The sequence below is a fragment of the Glandiceps talaboti genome, chromosome 11, assembly GCF_964340395.1.
Source record: "Glandiceps talaboti chromosome 11, keGlaTala1.1, whole genome shotgun sequence".
Taxonomy (NCBI): domain Eukaryota; kingdom Metazoa; phylum Hemichordata; class Enteropneusta; family Spengelidae; genus Glandiceps; species Glandiceps talaboti.
Genome location: NC_135559.1, coordinates 18,482,038 through 18,499,895, shown reverse-complemented (window position 1 = coordinate 18,499,895; position 17,858 = coordinate 18,482,038). Strand labels below are relative to the sequence as shown.

General features: G+C 35.3%; 2 protein-coding genes across 2 annotated transcripts in view; one reads left to right on the top strand and one right to left on the bottom strand.

Moving 5' to 3' along the window:
- Nucleotides 1-2,708, bottom strand: part of LOC144441896 (DNA polymerase alpha catalytic subunit-like) — a 38,135-nt gene extending 35,427 nt beyond the window's left edge. Inside the window, exons 1-3 of the mRNA XM_078131149.1 lie at nt 2,662-2,708; nt 1,965-2,079; nt 308-404 (exon numbers count right to left, since the gene is read on the bottom strand). Of these exons, the coding sequence (XP_077987275.1) occupies nt 308-404; nt 1,965-2,079; nt 2,662-2,708 (259 nt within the window). The remainder of the gene's footprint in view (nt 1-307; nt 405-1,964; nt 2,080-2,661) is intronic.
- A 337-nt stretch (nt 2,709-3,045) lies between these two features.
- On the top strand, nt 3,046-8,995 carry LOC144442228 (uncharacterized). The gene is made up of 3 exons (XM_078131508.1): nt 3,046-3,128; nt 3,513-3,850; nt 4,629-8,995. Exons 2-3 carry the CDS (start codon nt 3,722-3,724, stop codon nt 5,913-5,915), a joined length of 1,416 nt encoding a protein of 471 aa, XP_077987634.1. The 5' UTR covers nt 3,046-3,128; nt 3,513-3,721; the 3' UTR covers nt 5,916-8,995.
- Nucleotides 8,996-17,858: the final 8,863 nt, after the last annotated feature.

Sequence of the window (17,858 nt, the reverse complement as noted above, 5' to 3'; positions counted from 1 at the left end):
ACAACAAATTACCATCATCATAACAACTTACCATCATCACAACAACTTACCATCATCATAACAACTTACCATCATCACAACAACTTACCATCATCACAACAACTTACCATCATCACAACAACTTACCATCATCACAACAACTTACCATCATCATAACAACTTACCATCATCATAACAACTTACCATCATCATAACAACTTACCATCATCACAACAACTTACCATCATAACAACTTACCATCATCATTACAACTTACCATCATCATAACTTACCATCATCACAACAACTTACCATCATAACAACTTACCATCATCAACTATCCAATCATCATCCTGTCGTTCTCTAACAACTTCAGAATATTTATCTTCATCAACCACATCATACACGGCTTCTACATCTTTAACCTACGACAGTGTTGAGTACAAAATTAGTTGGAATCTTTAAACTAGATTCACATCTCAGTTTTCAAGAAGATTGATTCATGAGTTGAAAACAGAATTTCATGTCATTCTGGTAATTATTAAAAGAATGTGCACAAAGCACTCAAGTATGAGTAAGCTGTACATGTGTCTGACTGTATGTACACACTGGAATAAAAACACAGCAGAAACACTGTCACTTGGAAAAAAATATATCAATTAAGGAACCACAAGCTACTCTTTGGGTTAGGAAAGACCTACATGTAACTGATATGTGTGAACAAGTGCTTATATGTTGATAAACTACCTGGGTCAGATTTACCAAAATGCTCCTCCCAGATAAACAGATGTATTCCGTTGCACGTGCGCAAACCTACTTCCGTAGCGTGGGCACATAGCCTGGTTTCACCTTGGGCTTTAAACTTTTTATAAGTTTACGGCATGTAGTGACTATAAGTGCCTAGAATCCTGTCATGAAGATGTGGGAATTTTTGGCTCTCACTTTCCCCCCATACATCTGACATTTCACTGTTAACCGCCACGCAGGCAAATCTAAAATTAGATTACAATTTCAGCCCCTACTTAGATGTGTCTTATGTCCATCATGAAATCCATCCCTTTGTGATAGTCTGATCCTATCAACTGAGATTGGTTCATTAATAGCTCGTGCAGCGGCCGCATAGCGGCTCAATGACTAGTCAAATTCATGTCTATATACTATGCAATGTTTATTTTGGGGGTTTTACCCAAGGATGTATTGCGACGTAATGACTTTAGATGCATTCATGTTCTATATGTAATGCGCATTCTCCACACATGTGGAGGGCGCTATCTATGATATCATCGTGGGCAGCCAGTCACAAATGAATCTACCCTGCATGAGTTTATGGACTCTGCCTAGTTATGATATTATTCATGATGTCCATTTCAGTCATCTCAAAGTGGAAAAAATCTATAGCACAATAAGAACTTGTGCTTTCTTTTCTGGCCAATAACCGCTAGTGAAATGTCAGGTTGTATGGCAATAATCCCTACAGGCTATTAATGACTAGATAGGACACTGTCACAAAAATTGTCCATTTGACGTCAACAATATAAATTTGATATGAGAATGGATGTTCATTGACTCTGGGTTAATAATGCCAAATGAAAATTATATTCAGAGTCTAAAAATGTTTTGAAGTGAATCAAAAATTTCACTGACATAATGTATGTCTTGTGAGAATCATCAGAGATTTGTTTGTGCCCTTGTGTGACACATAACAGCCAGTGGTAACACAAGCCACCATGTTAGCAAAAGTTGGGATTCATGGCCAAAAATATTTTGACAGTTTGTAGAAATTTTCATTTGAAAACCAAATTTTAATTCATGTGAAGGGGTGAGAAGATGTCTTTAAACTTTCTTAAAATCTTGAGCTTGGAACACTTCTACGAACACTCCTACGAAAACATTTGTCTGTACACATCATTTAATATTCAGTAAAGGTATTTTGCCGTAAACAAACAAATTGACACCTAGGCCCAACATGTGTACAGTATACTTACTTCATACTCCAGTTTATTTCCAGCCTTTACTTGCTTCAATCTTTCTAAGGCAGCAAGTCGTCCTCCTTTGTCAATTCGTGTTCGTCTTGTACGACGAGCTGCCAGTGAATCATCTGTGATAATATCAAGACATGGAAATGAAAACTGATAAATTAAAACATAAATAAATAAATAAATAAATTATAAATAAATGTAAAATAAACAAAAATGCTAACTACCTTGCGCTGATGATTTTTATGATACTAAATTTAAATTGTTTTTAAAATTTCAAACAGTAAATTCGATCCAATTGAGAATTTTAATTTTATTTTTGAATGAATGAAAATTCATAAAATATGATTGTGTGACTATGTCCTATGTAAACAATGGTATTATTTTGTTTTGGACATATTGCCAGTATGATCTGTTAAGGTGTGCCGAACTAAAGTCTACTGAATATACTGATGGCTCTGATGTCCTTCGTTAATTCTATTCTTTACAAGACTTTCGAAACACTGTTGTTTGATCATGACATAAGTTGAAAAATACTGCAAGTGTCAACTTTTGTTGTTGTGTTCGTACCGCGGAGAATAGTTGTTTTAAAAACGACTGTAGGGTTTACAGCAATCGTCAAACCGACAGGCTGAACTTCAAATTGAATATTCGAAATTTAATCTGTTGGATTTCGATCACAGGTAAAATAAAAGAAATTGGGAATTTACCTTGGCTACTTTGTTGGTCTGCATCGTCTTGAGTAGGCGCCATGTTGAGAACTCAAAAGTGGCGCGAGATTTAACGGAAATCGACGAGCTATTACGGCTTTTCCCGAATACATATCTAGGGCGAGGATAAAATTCGTACGGGGAAGAGTGGAGGGTTCATGGAGACCACGTAATCGAAGTGGCAGAGTTCCATCTAGTCTATCAATATATTGCAAAAATAAACAGTAAAAAAATCTTTAAAATCTCAAGAGTTGATTGATATTAGCTTTCAGTTTTCATTTATGGTGTAACAGTGAGTGAGATTTTCAAACCATAGTCTTCGGTTCAATTTCATGCAAAGTTAATGGAATCACCTCAGTAAGGTCAAAGGTTGCGATTAGGTACACGTATCCAAGTGCTGTGTGGGCAATCGCGTCATCGTCGTGTTGGCCGAATATTTGCTATTTCCGCTATTTTTTTCCAGGTAAGTGTACAGATCGTATTAATTGAATCCTTGTATTTGCTATCCAAGTGAATATATTTCACGTAAATGTTATCTTTCTTTTCCATTCGCAAAGTAAACATATTGTTTACACTTTCCATTTCCGGCGAAGTTGACAAAATTGTTTTTGTCACGTCTTTACATACACATACATGTATAGCTCTCGTTCACGATGACGTCATAATTTTTTAGCGCAGTGCATTCTGGTATACATTTAGGGATGCGGCCGCCATTTTGTTTATAAAGCAGGTCATGTATATGTACCGGTAGGTAGGGTGACGATGTCAAATTGCAGTGTACCGCACTGTTTCACAAATAGTAAGGACTATATACACATTAGTTTTCATTCATTTCCATGTGAAAAAGGAATAAATACGCGATGGAAACAGCTTGTCAGAAATGAAAACCTCACGAAGAACCCCAAGATATGCGGACTTCACTTCGTTGGAGGGAGGAAGACCTACGATGTCAACATACCCACAATATTTCCGTGGTCGCCCAAGTGGCCTGACGTTGTACAGGATTACAACGCCAAAGTTACGTGTTGGTTTAAGTCAAGATGTATCGGCAGTACCATGGTATCCACAGATCATCTTGACCACACATATCCCAAACAACCAAGGACACTGACGTGTTCCGTACCCGACTCCTGCACTGCTAAGTGTGGAATGAGGACCCCAAGGTCATCAAAGACATCCAAGAAGGTGTGTATGAAGTACATTTCAATGCCTCATCAGAAAGTGATTTGTCAGTCTAGTCGTAAAATTGTAAGCATGCATTCGATAATAGTAATACATTAAGTTTATACAGGTATCTGAGGCATTTTGCCGATTAAGTGGTTTTTTTTACACACCCCCCCCCCCTCCTCTCTCCCTGCATGTCTCTGTCTGTCTGTCTGTCTGTCTCCCCCTTCCCTCACTCTCTCTCTCTCTCTCTCTCTCTCTCTCTCTCTCTCTCTCTCTCTCTCTCTCTCTCTCTCTCTGTATGCATGTGTAATAAATGCATGATTGGGAGGACTCTATCCTAGTATCCACATTATCTCTCTGTATGTTACTGTGTATGTACTGTTTCCACTATCTTTTTTTTTTTTATAGAAACAAATGTTAAGGATCAGCAACCACTGAGTATTTGTTTACCTTTTGTTTCCCAAATGAAAGGTTATATAACATATATTTTACCATTCACTATCACTTGTCTAAAAACCAGCAGCCACTTGTAAAATTATTTCTGTATAACTATTAATTACTGTGATATCGCACTCTAATTATATATAACAATACAATGACAAAACTGATTTAGCCAGCCCCTGTTGATGTTACATGAATATGTTTCTAGTGTGTACATGTACAGTCATTACTACATAAAATTATGCTAAAGAAGGTAATCACTTTAATATATATTTTTTGATTGTGAAATTAAATCGAATTATGTTCATTGTATATCTTATTCACTTATTGTAACATTTTCATGTTCATATTACAGGCTCTGTCCCCAGCAGTCGAAGATGACTCTATCAAACCTTCAACTTCAAAGCGGAAGGTTTTATTTTTGGACAGTGATTTGGAGAGCATGACTGCCAGTAATTCTGAGGCTGACTTTGAAGCTCCCCAAAAGAAATCAAAGGAAGCTGAAAGTATGTTAGTCCCCTACTACCAAGAGACACATGTTCTATGCAAAAATGAATTGCAGTCAATAGCTAGTATTATTCAGAGTCACTTAGAGTCTACTAGTTCTGAAAATGATAACATTGCTGTCTTGAGGAAATTGCTTTCAACTGTTCTCAAACTTTTAATATCAATTGGAGAATTATATGACACAAAAATAGAACTCTATGAATTCAATAGATTTTTACTTAGAAGATTTGCTGGGTCTGATGAGGAGATACAATTCTGGACTGGATTTTATTCGTACAGTGCCTTAAAGTACTTCTTCACCAAGTTTATTGAACCACACACAGCAAACTTGAAGTACTGGGGAGCTAATAACAGTAGCGATGACAAGGATGGAAAATGTGGACCAAAACGGCGGTTACAAGCTTCAGATGAGTTTTTTTTAACCCTTATTAAACTCAAACAAGGCAGTGCCAATGAGGACCTTGCAGAGAGGTTTGGTCTTAGTGATTCAACAGTCTCTCGTATATGGCTTACTTACCTGAAACTAATGAACCAGATACTACTGAAACTGCCAAAGTGGTTGAGTTCACGTAAACTAAAGAAATATATGGTAGACAGTTTCAAGACACTCTATCGAGATGTTGTAACCATTGTTGACTGCACAGAGTTTGAGGTTGAGAGAGCATCTGATTTTGAAATACAGGCAGCTCTGTATTCAGATTACAAGAGCAGATGTACTGCCAAGGCATTAGTGGGTCTATCTCCATCAGGTATACCAAATTTTATCTCAGACCTGATGGAAGGCAGCATCAGTGACAATGCCATTACAATGAAGAGTGGACTTCTTGCAAAACTTAAAAAAGGGGATGCCATTATGGCAGACAAGGGCTGGACTAATAAATGTGCCTTGGCACAGCATGGTGTGCGCCTTGTTACACCCCATTTTCTGAGAAATAAGACACAATTTGAGATACCAGAACTAGTTGAGTCTGTGTCCATTGCCAGAGTCCGAATACATGTGGAAAGATGTATTGGGCGCATAAAACAGTGGAAAATACTAAATCGGAAGTTGTCATTAACTGAATGGAATGCTTTAGATGACATATGGAAAGTGTGTGCACATCTCATCCTATTTTGGCCTCCAGTCATGGATTGACTGAAAAATAATACTAATAAGGACAATGAATGTGGTATCTCACTTGTAGGATAGTTCGCAATAAATGTCAGTAATTTTGAACGTAATGTTTGTAGAATGTTCAATCTGTATTGGATTTTATGGTATATAAGTTTGTAGGAGTCATGACTATTCAATGTGTAACTGTCTAATGCATAATCATATCTGCTAAGACCCATAATGCAGTGCTGTAAAGCTGAGATGAAAAAGGGCTTTCAATTATATATATTTGGACAACTGAGTTAATTATGTAATTGTAAAATCATGAAATTACTCTCCAGAAAGCAAAGTTTATGAAAATGCATTTATTTCCTGGAGTGTTACTCCCTATAAAATTAAAGGTGAATACCACTCTAGGATATAGACATTTTCACAAACGAATGTATGGTTTCTGGAGAATCATTTCATGATTTTACATTACCTACGATTGCTTGCGATTTCACAGAAACATCAATTTGATCTTGAATCATATTGTAATGTATATTTCATGGCTAATAGCATCATAGGAGTCAGCAGATATAATACAATCATAATTGCACACTTAATATTCATGAGTTCAGAGTTCCTATTCATTTCAGTGTAAAATCATGTAATGACACTCGAGTCTCCAAAACCCAAAGGTTTTTTTTTTTTAAATACCTTTACTTCCTAGAGTGGTGCTCCTCTTTACCATTTTCTTATAAAGATATAGCTTTACAACTGTATATTGAGACAATTTGACTGCTACATTGATGTATCTTCTATACATCACATAACTATCCAACTTATTGCAATTTTCCAGAATTCTAATATTATTTTCAGTATCTGTCAAATAAAGTTTTACATATTTTTTCCTCTCACTTTTTCCCATCATTGTGTCTTCTGTTACCACTGTACCACTATTATTGTTGGTTCTTGGATTAACAAGTTACTAATTAATGCAAAGATGATAAACTCTGATAAGACAGTCATATCAGGTATGAAATAGGAAAAAAAACAGTGAGAGGAAACAATAGTTCAATCTTTATTTGAAATATACTGAAAATAATAATAGAAATCCAGAAAATCGTCAGTACAAAATTGATTTTTCATCCTTTTCCCTGTGGTGATATTCACATAAGATATTTATATATAATCTGGTATTTACCATTCGTGCTGTGTCATCGAGGATGCAACCATATCCGTCCCTGCCATTTGGGGAATCATGAGTCCGAGATGACATAACACAAATGAGAAATACAACCAGGAGATATTTTCAAAATTTATGGTGAACACTCTTCAATTTTATGACGTGAATGAGCTACAGCGCTCATCTGTTCATTCACTGGTCAGAAAAGTGAAACTACTAACTTAATGTTAAGATCACTAAAATCACACCACAGACTCACATTCTGTCAACAATGGGACATTTGTCGAGAGCATTAACTATTTCTTTGACAAACCATAGACACTTTCATTGGAAAAAATGTGAATTACTGAGAGACTGACCAACGAATGGATATCGGTTATGCATAGAACTTGGCTTAGATATAAACACTGGCAAGTTAGTAAAACATTGAAAACATGGTGAAATTTTCCAATGCACATGGTCAATAAGTCATTTTACAACAATTTCACTGTGGACAATATTTGTTGCTAATAATCATATATTTGTACAATTGACAAATTTGTTGCCACTTTGAGTATTCATGTCATACAGAATGATTTGTTGAACATCAACTAGCAAGAACTATCACTACTACTGATTGACTATCCTAATCAACATTTTGATTTTTAGCACAACTGAACTGAGGTTCAGTAGTGATATAGGGATCGCCCGGCGTCTGTCTGTATGTGTGTAAACAACTTAAAGTTAAAAACCGCTGAACTGGTTGCCACGATATTTGGTGGGTCCATTACCTTGGGTGTCTAGTTGGGAAATTGTTCAAATCAAAATGATCGCATCATAGGTGTGTGATTTGGGTCAAAAAATGTGATTTTTGGTCAAAAAACTTAAACTCAGAAACTACTGGCAGATTGGTGCAAAAGTTGGTGGGAACATTCTTAAGGGGGTGTAAAGTAAGATTTGTTCATGATGGGATGATTCTATCAGTGATATGCAAATTAGGGCTAAAAATGTGTCTCTTTGGTTAAAAATCTATAATTCCAAAACTACTGAGCAGATTGGGCTGAAATTTAATGGAAATGCATTTAGGGATGTATGGACGAAGATATGTTACGCATACCATGATTCCATGAGTGATATGGAATTAAGGTGTAAAAATGTGAATTTTGGTCAAAAACTTATATTTCAAAAAGTACTAAGTGAATCAGTTTGAAACTTGGTGAGATGTTTCTAGAAGTGTTATTCTATATCATTGCTTTTCCTCAAAAATCTTCAACTCTGAAATTACCCAGTAGATTGAGCTTAACTTTGTTGAGAATGTGTAGATTTGTCCTCATTAATAGCTGACACAGTGAGAACAGTACATTGTTAATTAACTATAATGTTTACTTTACTATTTCCTCTGGTGGTAAAGCCTGTAGCATGGCCAGTTTGGTTTATGACTTGATTATGTAATATGTTGTAAGACAGCTGTTTCATCACCTACCCATATAAACTGAATGTAGCTTATGTTTAAAATATTACAATAAGACAACCAAGAAAGTTAAACATGTTACATTGGTATGACTTGGTTCCAAATTGATTTTAAAAAATAAAGAAGTACAAAACCTTGTAGACACATCCCTTGATTAGGATGTTGCTATACTTGTCTTGTACACTTCCAACATAGGATGACTGGATTATGATGATGGAAATTAGGTATGAAAATTTTGTTTTGGTTGCAACTTTAAATCTTCAAAAAATTATATATCTATCATTGCCCTGGACATGAAGTTGTGCGGCAACGCAATATTTGCTCTATTTTTTGAATGTAACAAAGCAACGATTCAAAAAATCAAAATGTCTGTTAGAATAGCGGAATAGTAGTAGTGATAGTTCTTGTAAGTCTACAGGTAGGTTAATCATCAACTACAGTAGCTAGACAAAAGTAGCCTCACCTTTGATCAAGGCTGAAACACAGTCCTCTTAAATTATGAAAATGTGTAGAATGTAATGAAGGTAAATAAATTCACCAAATTACCAATTTATCCTATGTCTGAATGTATTAGATAAGCTGTTATTGATATGAGTGTATTATTATTATTCTGGCAACAGACAAAACGGAAACTATTGAATTTCCAGTAAATTTTGAATTTCTATTGAATTTCTTGTAAATGCTTGCCTGTCACTGGTTGTAGTAAAGATTGGATGTCACTGAAACGAATGTCGGCACATTTTAGAAGCTACTCTCAGTACTTTGTGGAAAGTTTCTTTTACATGTGTACGGTTTTGTTCATTACGGCAGTTCACACTTTGCGGCCAAAACGTTCTACAACTAGGGCAGGTAAAATCCATTCTTCATGGAAATTCAATAGTTTCCGTTGTGTCTGTTGCCAGAAATCGGCATCGAACTGGATCCTTATCCAGTAGACAGGGAAATTCACATGTGTGAAAATGACAAGATATGCAACCCCACATCCTGCCATCGCCATTTCCATCTGAACTTGATAATGCCACCTATGGCGTTCCTTGATACATATTGAATTATTTACACGGCGGAATGCAAACGAACTCTCTTTTTCTTTCTTTTCGACGGCCTCCATTGGTGTAAATTCCCTACTGGCTGAGAGACACTTCACCTCTACTACAGCGTCATCAGTGTCAACTATTCCAACCCTGTCAGGAGATGCCCCTAATTGACCATTTTCTTTTGATATAAATAACCCACATTTTCTGAGCGAGTGGGTCTTTCCGATAGCGGTTAGCTGATCCTCAAACATAGATATGGCAACATCTTCATGGTCATTACCATATTGTATATGTTTTGATTTTGGTTGCCCACCAGGCTGTCCCACCTTGAGGGCACGCTTTATTTTATTGCTTGGATTTCCAGATCCACAATAGTCCTTGCAACTACTGCCTGTTATCCGTCCCTTACGTACTCTCCACCATAATATGTTATCTTGTTGACCAATAGTATCATGTTCAATTTTGACACTTTCTTCAGCAGAAACTGATAGCTCTGAAAGAATAATTTCCTCCGGCGACTTAGACAATTCTTCTTCTTCTTCACTCACTTCTGAGGGGGATGACTCAAGTATTTGGTGAAGGCATGTTGGGTGGCCAATAGTGATAAGATCTGTCTTCATTTCGTCTAAGTTGAGATTAATATGGTCACCTGGGATGGCTTCATAATTTTGATAACCATGCAGTGGAGACTTGTTCTTCCTTTTCCTACCAAATATATGCTTTTTCACTTGTCTCTCACCGATTTTAGTTGGAACAGTCTGTCTCTTTCTTTTTCTTGATGGAAGGTGCCACTTTTGAGGCTGTTCTGTACAGGAAGCTGTCTGTTGACTCTCCTGATAATTTAGCACAGCAAACAAACTGGCTGCCACATGATTGCATTTGCCACCTTTCCCAGCAACACATTGACAATATCCTTTGATGATAATTCCAGTATTTCCAAATACAACCTTAGTTGTATAGAGCTTGTTTTTCATACTTGCTTGGACTCGAGTCCACAGATGACAGTAGTCACCAGTTCGGTTGCTCTTTATCTCCTCAATATGACCTGAACCATAAAAATTATAACCTTTTCTGAGTGGCTTCTCGGCAATAGGGAGCTCATACAAATCAGTTTCTGTGTCAGAGTCAGTAGAACCAAGAATGACAGCATTCCTTTTCACAAGGTACTCGTAAACATGAACATAACTAAAGTTTGTAGGCACACTTCGTGGGTCACTATGCCAGTTTGAAACATTTGGCAAGGGAACATCTACAGTCAGTGAGTCAACATACTCCTGAACGATAGCATATGCCAAACTTCCATCAGGGTCAATAACAAACTTGTCAAGGCCAGCCTCTATTATATCTGTCACTCTGGAAAATTTGGAGAAATTCATTGTGTATTTTTAACCTAAGATACTTTGAAGTGAAACAAAGGCAAGACTGACTTATCTTAATATTTGTTCATTTATTAATTATTCATTCATTTATTTATGTTTTAGGTATCAAGAAAGTTATTTCATCCTACTTTGCATACCTTGCATGACCTGTGTCTAAACTAGTATTCAAAATTTGACAATCAGGCTCAGAAAAAACTTACTGTACACTTGGGTAAGGTATTAAAATAGGCAATATTGTGAGAGCATTGGGCACATGAAAACAGTTGGTGAGTGAGGATGAGGAAGGGTCAACGTTTAAGGGTTTTCAGTAAAACAAACACATAAATTATAATAAGTAAGCTGGTCAAGTACACCAACGAACAAGGACATTGAAAATTGATTTAGAAAAATAAAACACAAGCTTTTCAAAAAATTAATTATTATTGTATATATTGTATTAAATATAAATAGAATGGCCATACAATGCTCAGAGATAATAAACAAAAAGCTCAACACATTATTTCCCACAATGCCTAGCCTTAGTGTAAAGTATCAGATTAGCCAATTATTATATTACCCAAGTGTTTTGATACTTTTTTCATGGTGCAAAATTATTAAAAATAAGCCTTCTTAACATAAATAAATACAACTAAGATAAATTCAGCCTCACTTTTGTTGCCCTTTTGTTTGTATCATACTTTATAATTAACAACATAACTCTAGGCCAATATTTAATATTAACAACACAAAACAGCACATTTCACCATCAAGACTTGTTGCCTGATGCACATTATTTGTAGTGTAGTAAAGTGCCCCCTCTAGGCCAATTTGATACATTTTAGATGCACAAGACACTAGAGACACACCACCATTTGATGCTCATTGTTGACTCACAAGAATTCAAAAGTCTTTCTGCCAGACTCATGGCTATCATCCCTAAACTTTGTAGTCTTTAAACTAAAGCCCCTCACTTCTTGCAGCTTCACCGCTCACCTTACAAAGCTTAGAGATGATAGTCATGAGTCTGGCAATGAGACTTAAGAATTCTCAGTTTGATTTTGACTCATAACAAAATTTGTGTGAAACCATGTTATTAGAATTGAATGATACACTGCTGTGGTGCAATACAGAAACTTATTGCATACTTATTTGCAAATCAATATTTCACATGTCATAATCACATATAATCAAGTTTTCACATTGTTTTTAACGACACCATTTCTGATTTTAAAAAAATGCCAGTTGATCATGACACTACATACTCTAGGTATTTGTGATTATATTGCTTGTAGTGATCATGGGTTCTGAACTTCAACAGCAGCTTACTTTTGAACATAAAATACTTCATGTACACTACTCATGACGTGCACTGTAGGCTTCAAATTAATGGCCATTTAATAACAACTGGTCAATTTTGAGTTAGTTTAGTTGGTTGAGTGAATTTATACTAGTACATGTACATGTACTTATTTTCTAGTAGGATGACGAAACAAAGTCTGGTTACAGTTATTAAATTATTTGCTAAAACTTTCCCCCTTATGGGGATCTTGTTCAGAGATTCCTCACTGGGATCTTGTATGTATAAACTTCAATTGTAAACCAGACTTTGTTTGCTACTGCTACTCAAAGTGTTCATCAAGTCTTGGATCAAACAAGACATGTGGCCCCATTTTAGCCCTTCTGGAAGATTTCTTATCCAACATGACATTCAAAGTAAAAGTTAGACCTGGAAACATTGAGTGAACTGTCGATATCAAGTGTGTCTGTTTTCAAACTTATATGTATTCATATTAATAGCTACCACAAGTTGTGTCACTATGCCTAACCATGGAGGTGTAACTTAGGGGAGATGTCCCCCATGGCCTATTAACGCTAACATGAAGTTAAAAATTTGTCACAATAGCATATAATATTTTTTAGATATTCGAGACAAGAAATCTTCATGGCTAATTATGTCCATCACATAGAAAACAAAAACAGATTTCACTCTGGGATAAAACTTTTTTTTCTTCAAAACTTGTTTAGTATTTGTAATACTAATAGGTACATGTAAGTTGTAACTAGGTTGACTGGTGTTTAGAACTGAAAACCAACTTTATTATTATTACAACATAGAACAATATAACAACAACAACAACAACAACAACAACAACAACAATAATACTGTTAATCATAATTTTATTTACTTTATAAACATTACATTCCAAATTTTAAATAATCATTAAATAACTTTTTGGCAAAAATAATCAACTCGCGTTAACAATAATATCAGAAACGATACAACATTCTAAAAATAGAAATGACAAACTACTGTATGTCGATACTATTACTAGAAACAACAAGATTAAAAGAACAAACTACACTTTAACTTCAATATCACATGGTGATATATCTAGTACTAATACTAACTCTGGTAAATGGACATGCACAAGAATCCGAAATATGATATCCCGTATCGGATTTCTCGGAGGCATATTTACGTTATCTCCAGAGTAAGCAGTAGACTAGTACTCTAAAGTCTAACGGTCGCTAACTATACTGGCTTCATGCCTCAAAGGCATGCATATTTACCTCCTAACTAACGCTGTTTTGGACTCAGATTTACCGGCAGAATATCCCCTACATTTTAGATATCGGGCTAAGTCACTGTGGGTGTTATCGCCCACCACGGCCATGGGCAAAACTGCCCCTTTCACCTGATCTGGCGAGAGCTTCACCAAAACGTCAGCCATTTTGTTTTCAAATGTCGTCCCTAAACGTAGTCCAGCATGCAATGCGCGCCAAATGATGACGTAATCATGAATAGAGTCTATTGTATTCATAATGTTCTTTATGACGGGGGAGGCCCTAAATATTCGATTCCTGAACAGGGTCAAAAGCCGTCATCTGTACATTGTAAACCACGTGATGATCCAATGAGAATAGTTCATGAAACGGTAGAAATATGCTATGCCTGCCCCACTGTACAATATGTACAGATCGCATGTTAATTAATTACAAATTAATACAGCGAGAGCGTGCTTTGATTTCCTGTTTGGTTTGTTTCGAGTAGGAAGCGAAACGATCTTGTACATTGTTATGCTAAAATCCCATAGTAAATGTCCAGATGATTCAATTTTCTAAAACTTTGGAGCAAGTTATCAATACTTGGTTGGTATTATTTCATTATCCAATGATGTCACTGCCAGTGAGATCTACGTGGGCTGATCCACAGACGACACAATTACATTAAGTCAGGCTGTAATGTGCAAGTTCACAGCGATGTGATACATAACCTTGCCGCATGTTAAATGAATTATCACTTGATCGCCTGTATCTGATGTACAGTTCAACCGGTCACATTGACATTTTGTTTGCACTATTAGGACTTTAGATACAAGAATATTCTTGTCGTGATAAACCTCAAGTATTTAGAGCGTACCAATGTACCATGACAAGTTAATACTTATTGCAGTGAGAACATCATTTATTAACACAAGTTTGGGTAGTTGCCACTGAGAAAAACATTAACTACTATTATGTATGAGATGTATATTTTCCTTATTTTTTTTTTATTTTATGAAACAAATAATTGTCGATAGAATTCTGAGATTTAATATTTGTGAAAAATAATTGTCAGTGTGTATCTAATCTTGAAGTTTAACTGACGTGGGTGTCTTTGACTTTCAATAATTACAGATAAATAAATATCAAAAGAACTAAAATAATTCATGATACTTAAAAAAATGTATCTCAAAATAATGCATTGTTTGGTCATGAGACAAAAACTAATATGAAGAATGTATAGGACAGCTTCAAGCATTTGTCGTAAGTTTTTTTGGTCAGTTTGTCTTTCTCTCTAATGATATGAATGTGTGTATGTGTATTTGTTTGTATGCATGCATCCATGTATGTATGTATGTATGTATGTATGTATGTATGTATGTATGTATGTATGTATGTATGTATGTATGTATGTGTGTGTATGTGTTTGTATGTATGTATGTATGTATGTATGTATGTATGTATGTATGTATGTATGTATGTGTGTGTATGTGTTTGTATGTATGTATGTATGTATGTATGTATGTATGTATGTATGTATGTATGTGTGTGTGTATGTGTTTGTATGTATGTATGTATGTATGTATGTATGTATGTATGTATGTATGTATGTATGTATGTATGTGTGTGTGTGTATGTGCGGATGTTGGATTGGTAGATGATTGCCGGATGAAGTCAGTCCAAAGAAAGGTAGATCATTTATAATTACGTCATAATTTGTGATTCAACATATTTTCTCCACATCATTACTCCCATGGTAGCAATAACAATGGTTGATTATCATATATCTCATATATATGTACCAGTGTATACAAAGATATAACATCGTACGATAGTAACAGTCAGGTCATTCAACCATGCCAAAACTGTTATAAATGGTATGCTTCATACACATGTGTATAATGATCACCATTATATATAGGGTTTCCTTCACACATGATCAAAATTAAAGTAACATCTGAATGATTTCTTTTTCCTTATAAATAGTTGCTCTTTTTGTTGAAAAATTGTCTAAGAACTCAGTTATCCACTTTTGTTGTTGATAAAATAGTGAATTCCAATGCTGTTTACAAAAGCGATGTTGTACTCATAGTCCATTCAAAGAATCTTCTAACCTTAAATCTATTGTTATTCAAATGACCATCTGGGCTTAATGACCTTTGACCTTATGGGGTGATCTTTTCATGAATGCACTGTACTTTGATACATTACATCACAAAAATTGTACTGAAGATTTGACCCAATTACACAAATGTGACCTGTTTTTTTCTCTGTATTTCTGAAAAAATGTTAATAAAGCAGCATAATTATTTGAAATATGAAGTAAAAAACTAAAATCATTATACATCATTTTTCATACACGCAAATATTCTGTTTTTTATGAGTACTGTTATATGTTTCTGGGTGATGATTGTCGCACTCAACTTTGATTTTGTATTCTGAAATAATTTTTATTTCTGTGAAAGAAATAAAACTACAACTAATCATGCATGAAAGAAATTAGCCTGCAAACTTGCTGGGTCTTTCACTCTGCTACACGTTATGTTCAATCCTACATACTAGCTCTGTGATCTGTAGTCTAGTTACTAAATGACACGTTACAATTACTATGATCATCTCCACTCATGTATAGGGAAATTCGTTATTCTAGCACAGAAATCTGTGCTACCCCTGCTAGGCGAAGGGTAAATGACACATGTCAGTAGTAATCCATCACAAATTGACAGGCAGTTGCAATTGGTTAGTTCCTTTAGACAATTGCGCATTAACTGAGTCCACCTCTCCAGTCTGAAACTAAAATCACATGGAGGTGTGACAACATCATCACATTTATATGAGGGGTAGCACAGATTTCTGTGCTAGAATAAGGACTTTCCCTATACGAGAGTGGAGATGATCTTAGTAATCATAACATGTTGAATTGGAACGAGACTCTGCTGTTCTTTTCCATGATCTGTGGATAGAGAATGAGTATAGTGGAGTCATAGATCCAGTGAGTAGAAAGTCTGGATGCCAACATTGTGTCAAATCATCTTTTAATCTAAAGAGACTAGTGAGTAGACAGGATTAGAAAGAAAGTGAATAATCCATAAACATTAATGGGTAAACCATTTAATAATGGGGAGGGAGGGTGAAGCTGGAGGCATTGGATCCAAAATCACAGTTTTTTGGCCATCATGGCAGCATTTTCTTTCCCTAGAGCAACTAGAAATAATATTTTTTTTAAGTAAAGCAATTCTTAAATATAAATATTAGAAATATGTATATTTGAAATTTGACCATGGTCTAAGTCTTCCATTGCATTGCCATCAATGGAAGCCTTTGTTTTGTATTCAGGTGATGCAGAGAAGATTAGATGTAGACATTTAAATCTGTTATTGTTGCTGTTATTTCAGTCTGTACAATATAAGTTATAACATGTCTTGCATACTATTGGCTGTCACGCTCACATGAGTGTGGTACCATACAATCATGCCAGACAACAGTTGTCTTTTTATTGTGTTCTAATAGTCTAAACACAAAGGTCATTGCCCTGACTATAAAGTTTATTGACCTCTCAGTTATTAGCATAATACCATAGAGGTTGGAATAGTTATATATCATGTGTACTGTACATAAATCACACAGCCATACGAATTCTCAAATATGAACTTTTGTAAAATAATAATTCCTGTAGTCTAGTTCCTATACAACACATTATGATTACTACGATCATCTCCACTCATGTATAGTTAGACTGTAAGATATGCCGTGTTGTTCAGCCTGTGAGTGCTGACTGATAGTGTGGCATGAATGTATGTATCTAATCTTGCAGACTAACGTATAGGGAAAGTCCTTATTCTAACACAGAAATCTGTGCTACCCCCCTCCCCCCTGACAGCATTAATATAGACATGACATTATCACATCTCCATTCAATTTTAGTATTAGACTGGAGAGGTGGAGCTCGGTTAATGAGCAGTTCTCTAACCAATTGCAACTGTTTGTCCATTTGTGATGGATTACTGACATGTGTCGTTTACACTTTGCCCAGCATGGGTAGCACAGATTTCAGTGCTAGAATAATGACTTTCCCTATGAGTAGAGTGAGCGGAGATGATTGTAGTAATCGTAACACGTCGTATAGAAACTAGACTGATATACATTTGCATCTTCCTTGGCAAAGGTTCTCTCAAAACTATTATATTTAGTTCCTATGAAAGATTCGGAACTGTTGGAAGAAATTTAGAAAACATTGCATTTGTTGTATAATATATATCAAGATCAGATGACATATTTTATGTAAGGGAGAATACTAATTTCAATGTCATTACAATTGTTACAATGCAGTGCACAGTGCAATGATATTATATTAAAAATATATGTAGTATTTAAAAAAATGTCATTTTATTTCACTATCCAGCATTTGAAATTATTAATGTTGACTTATTA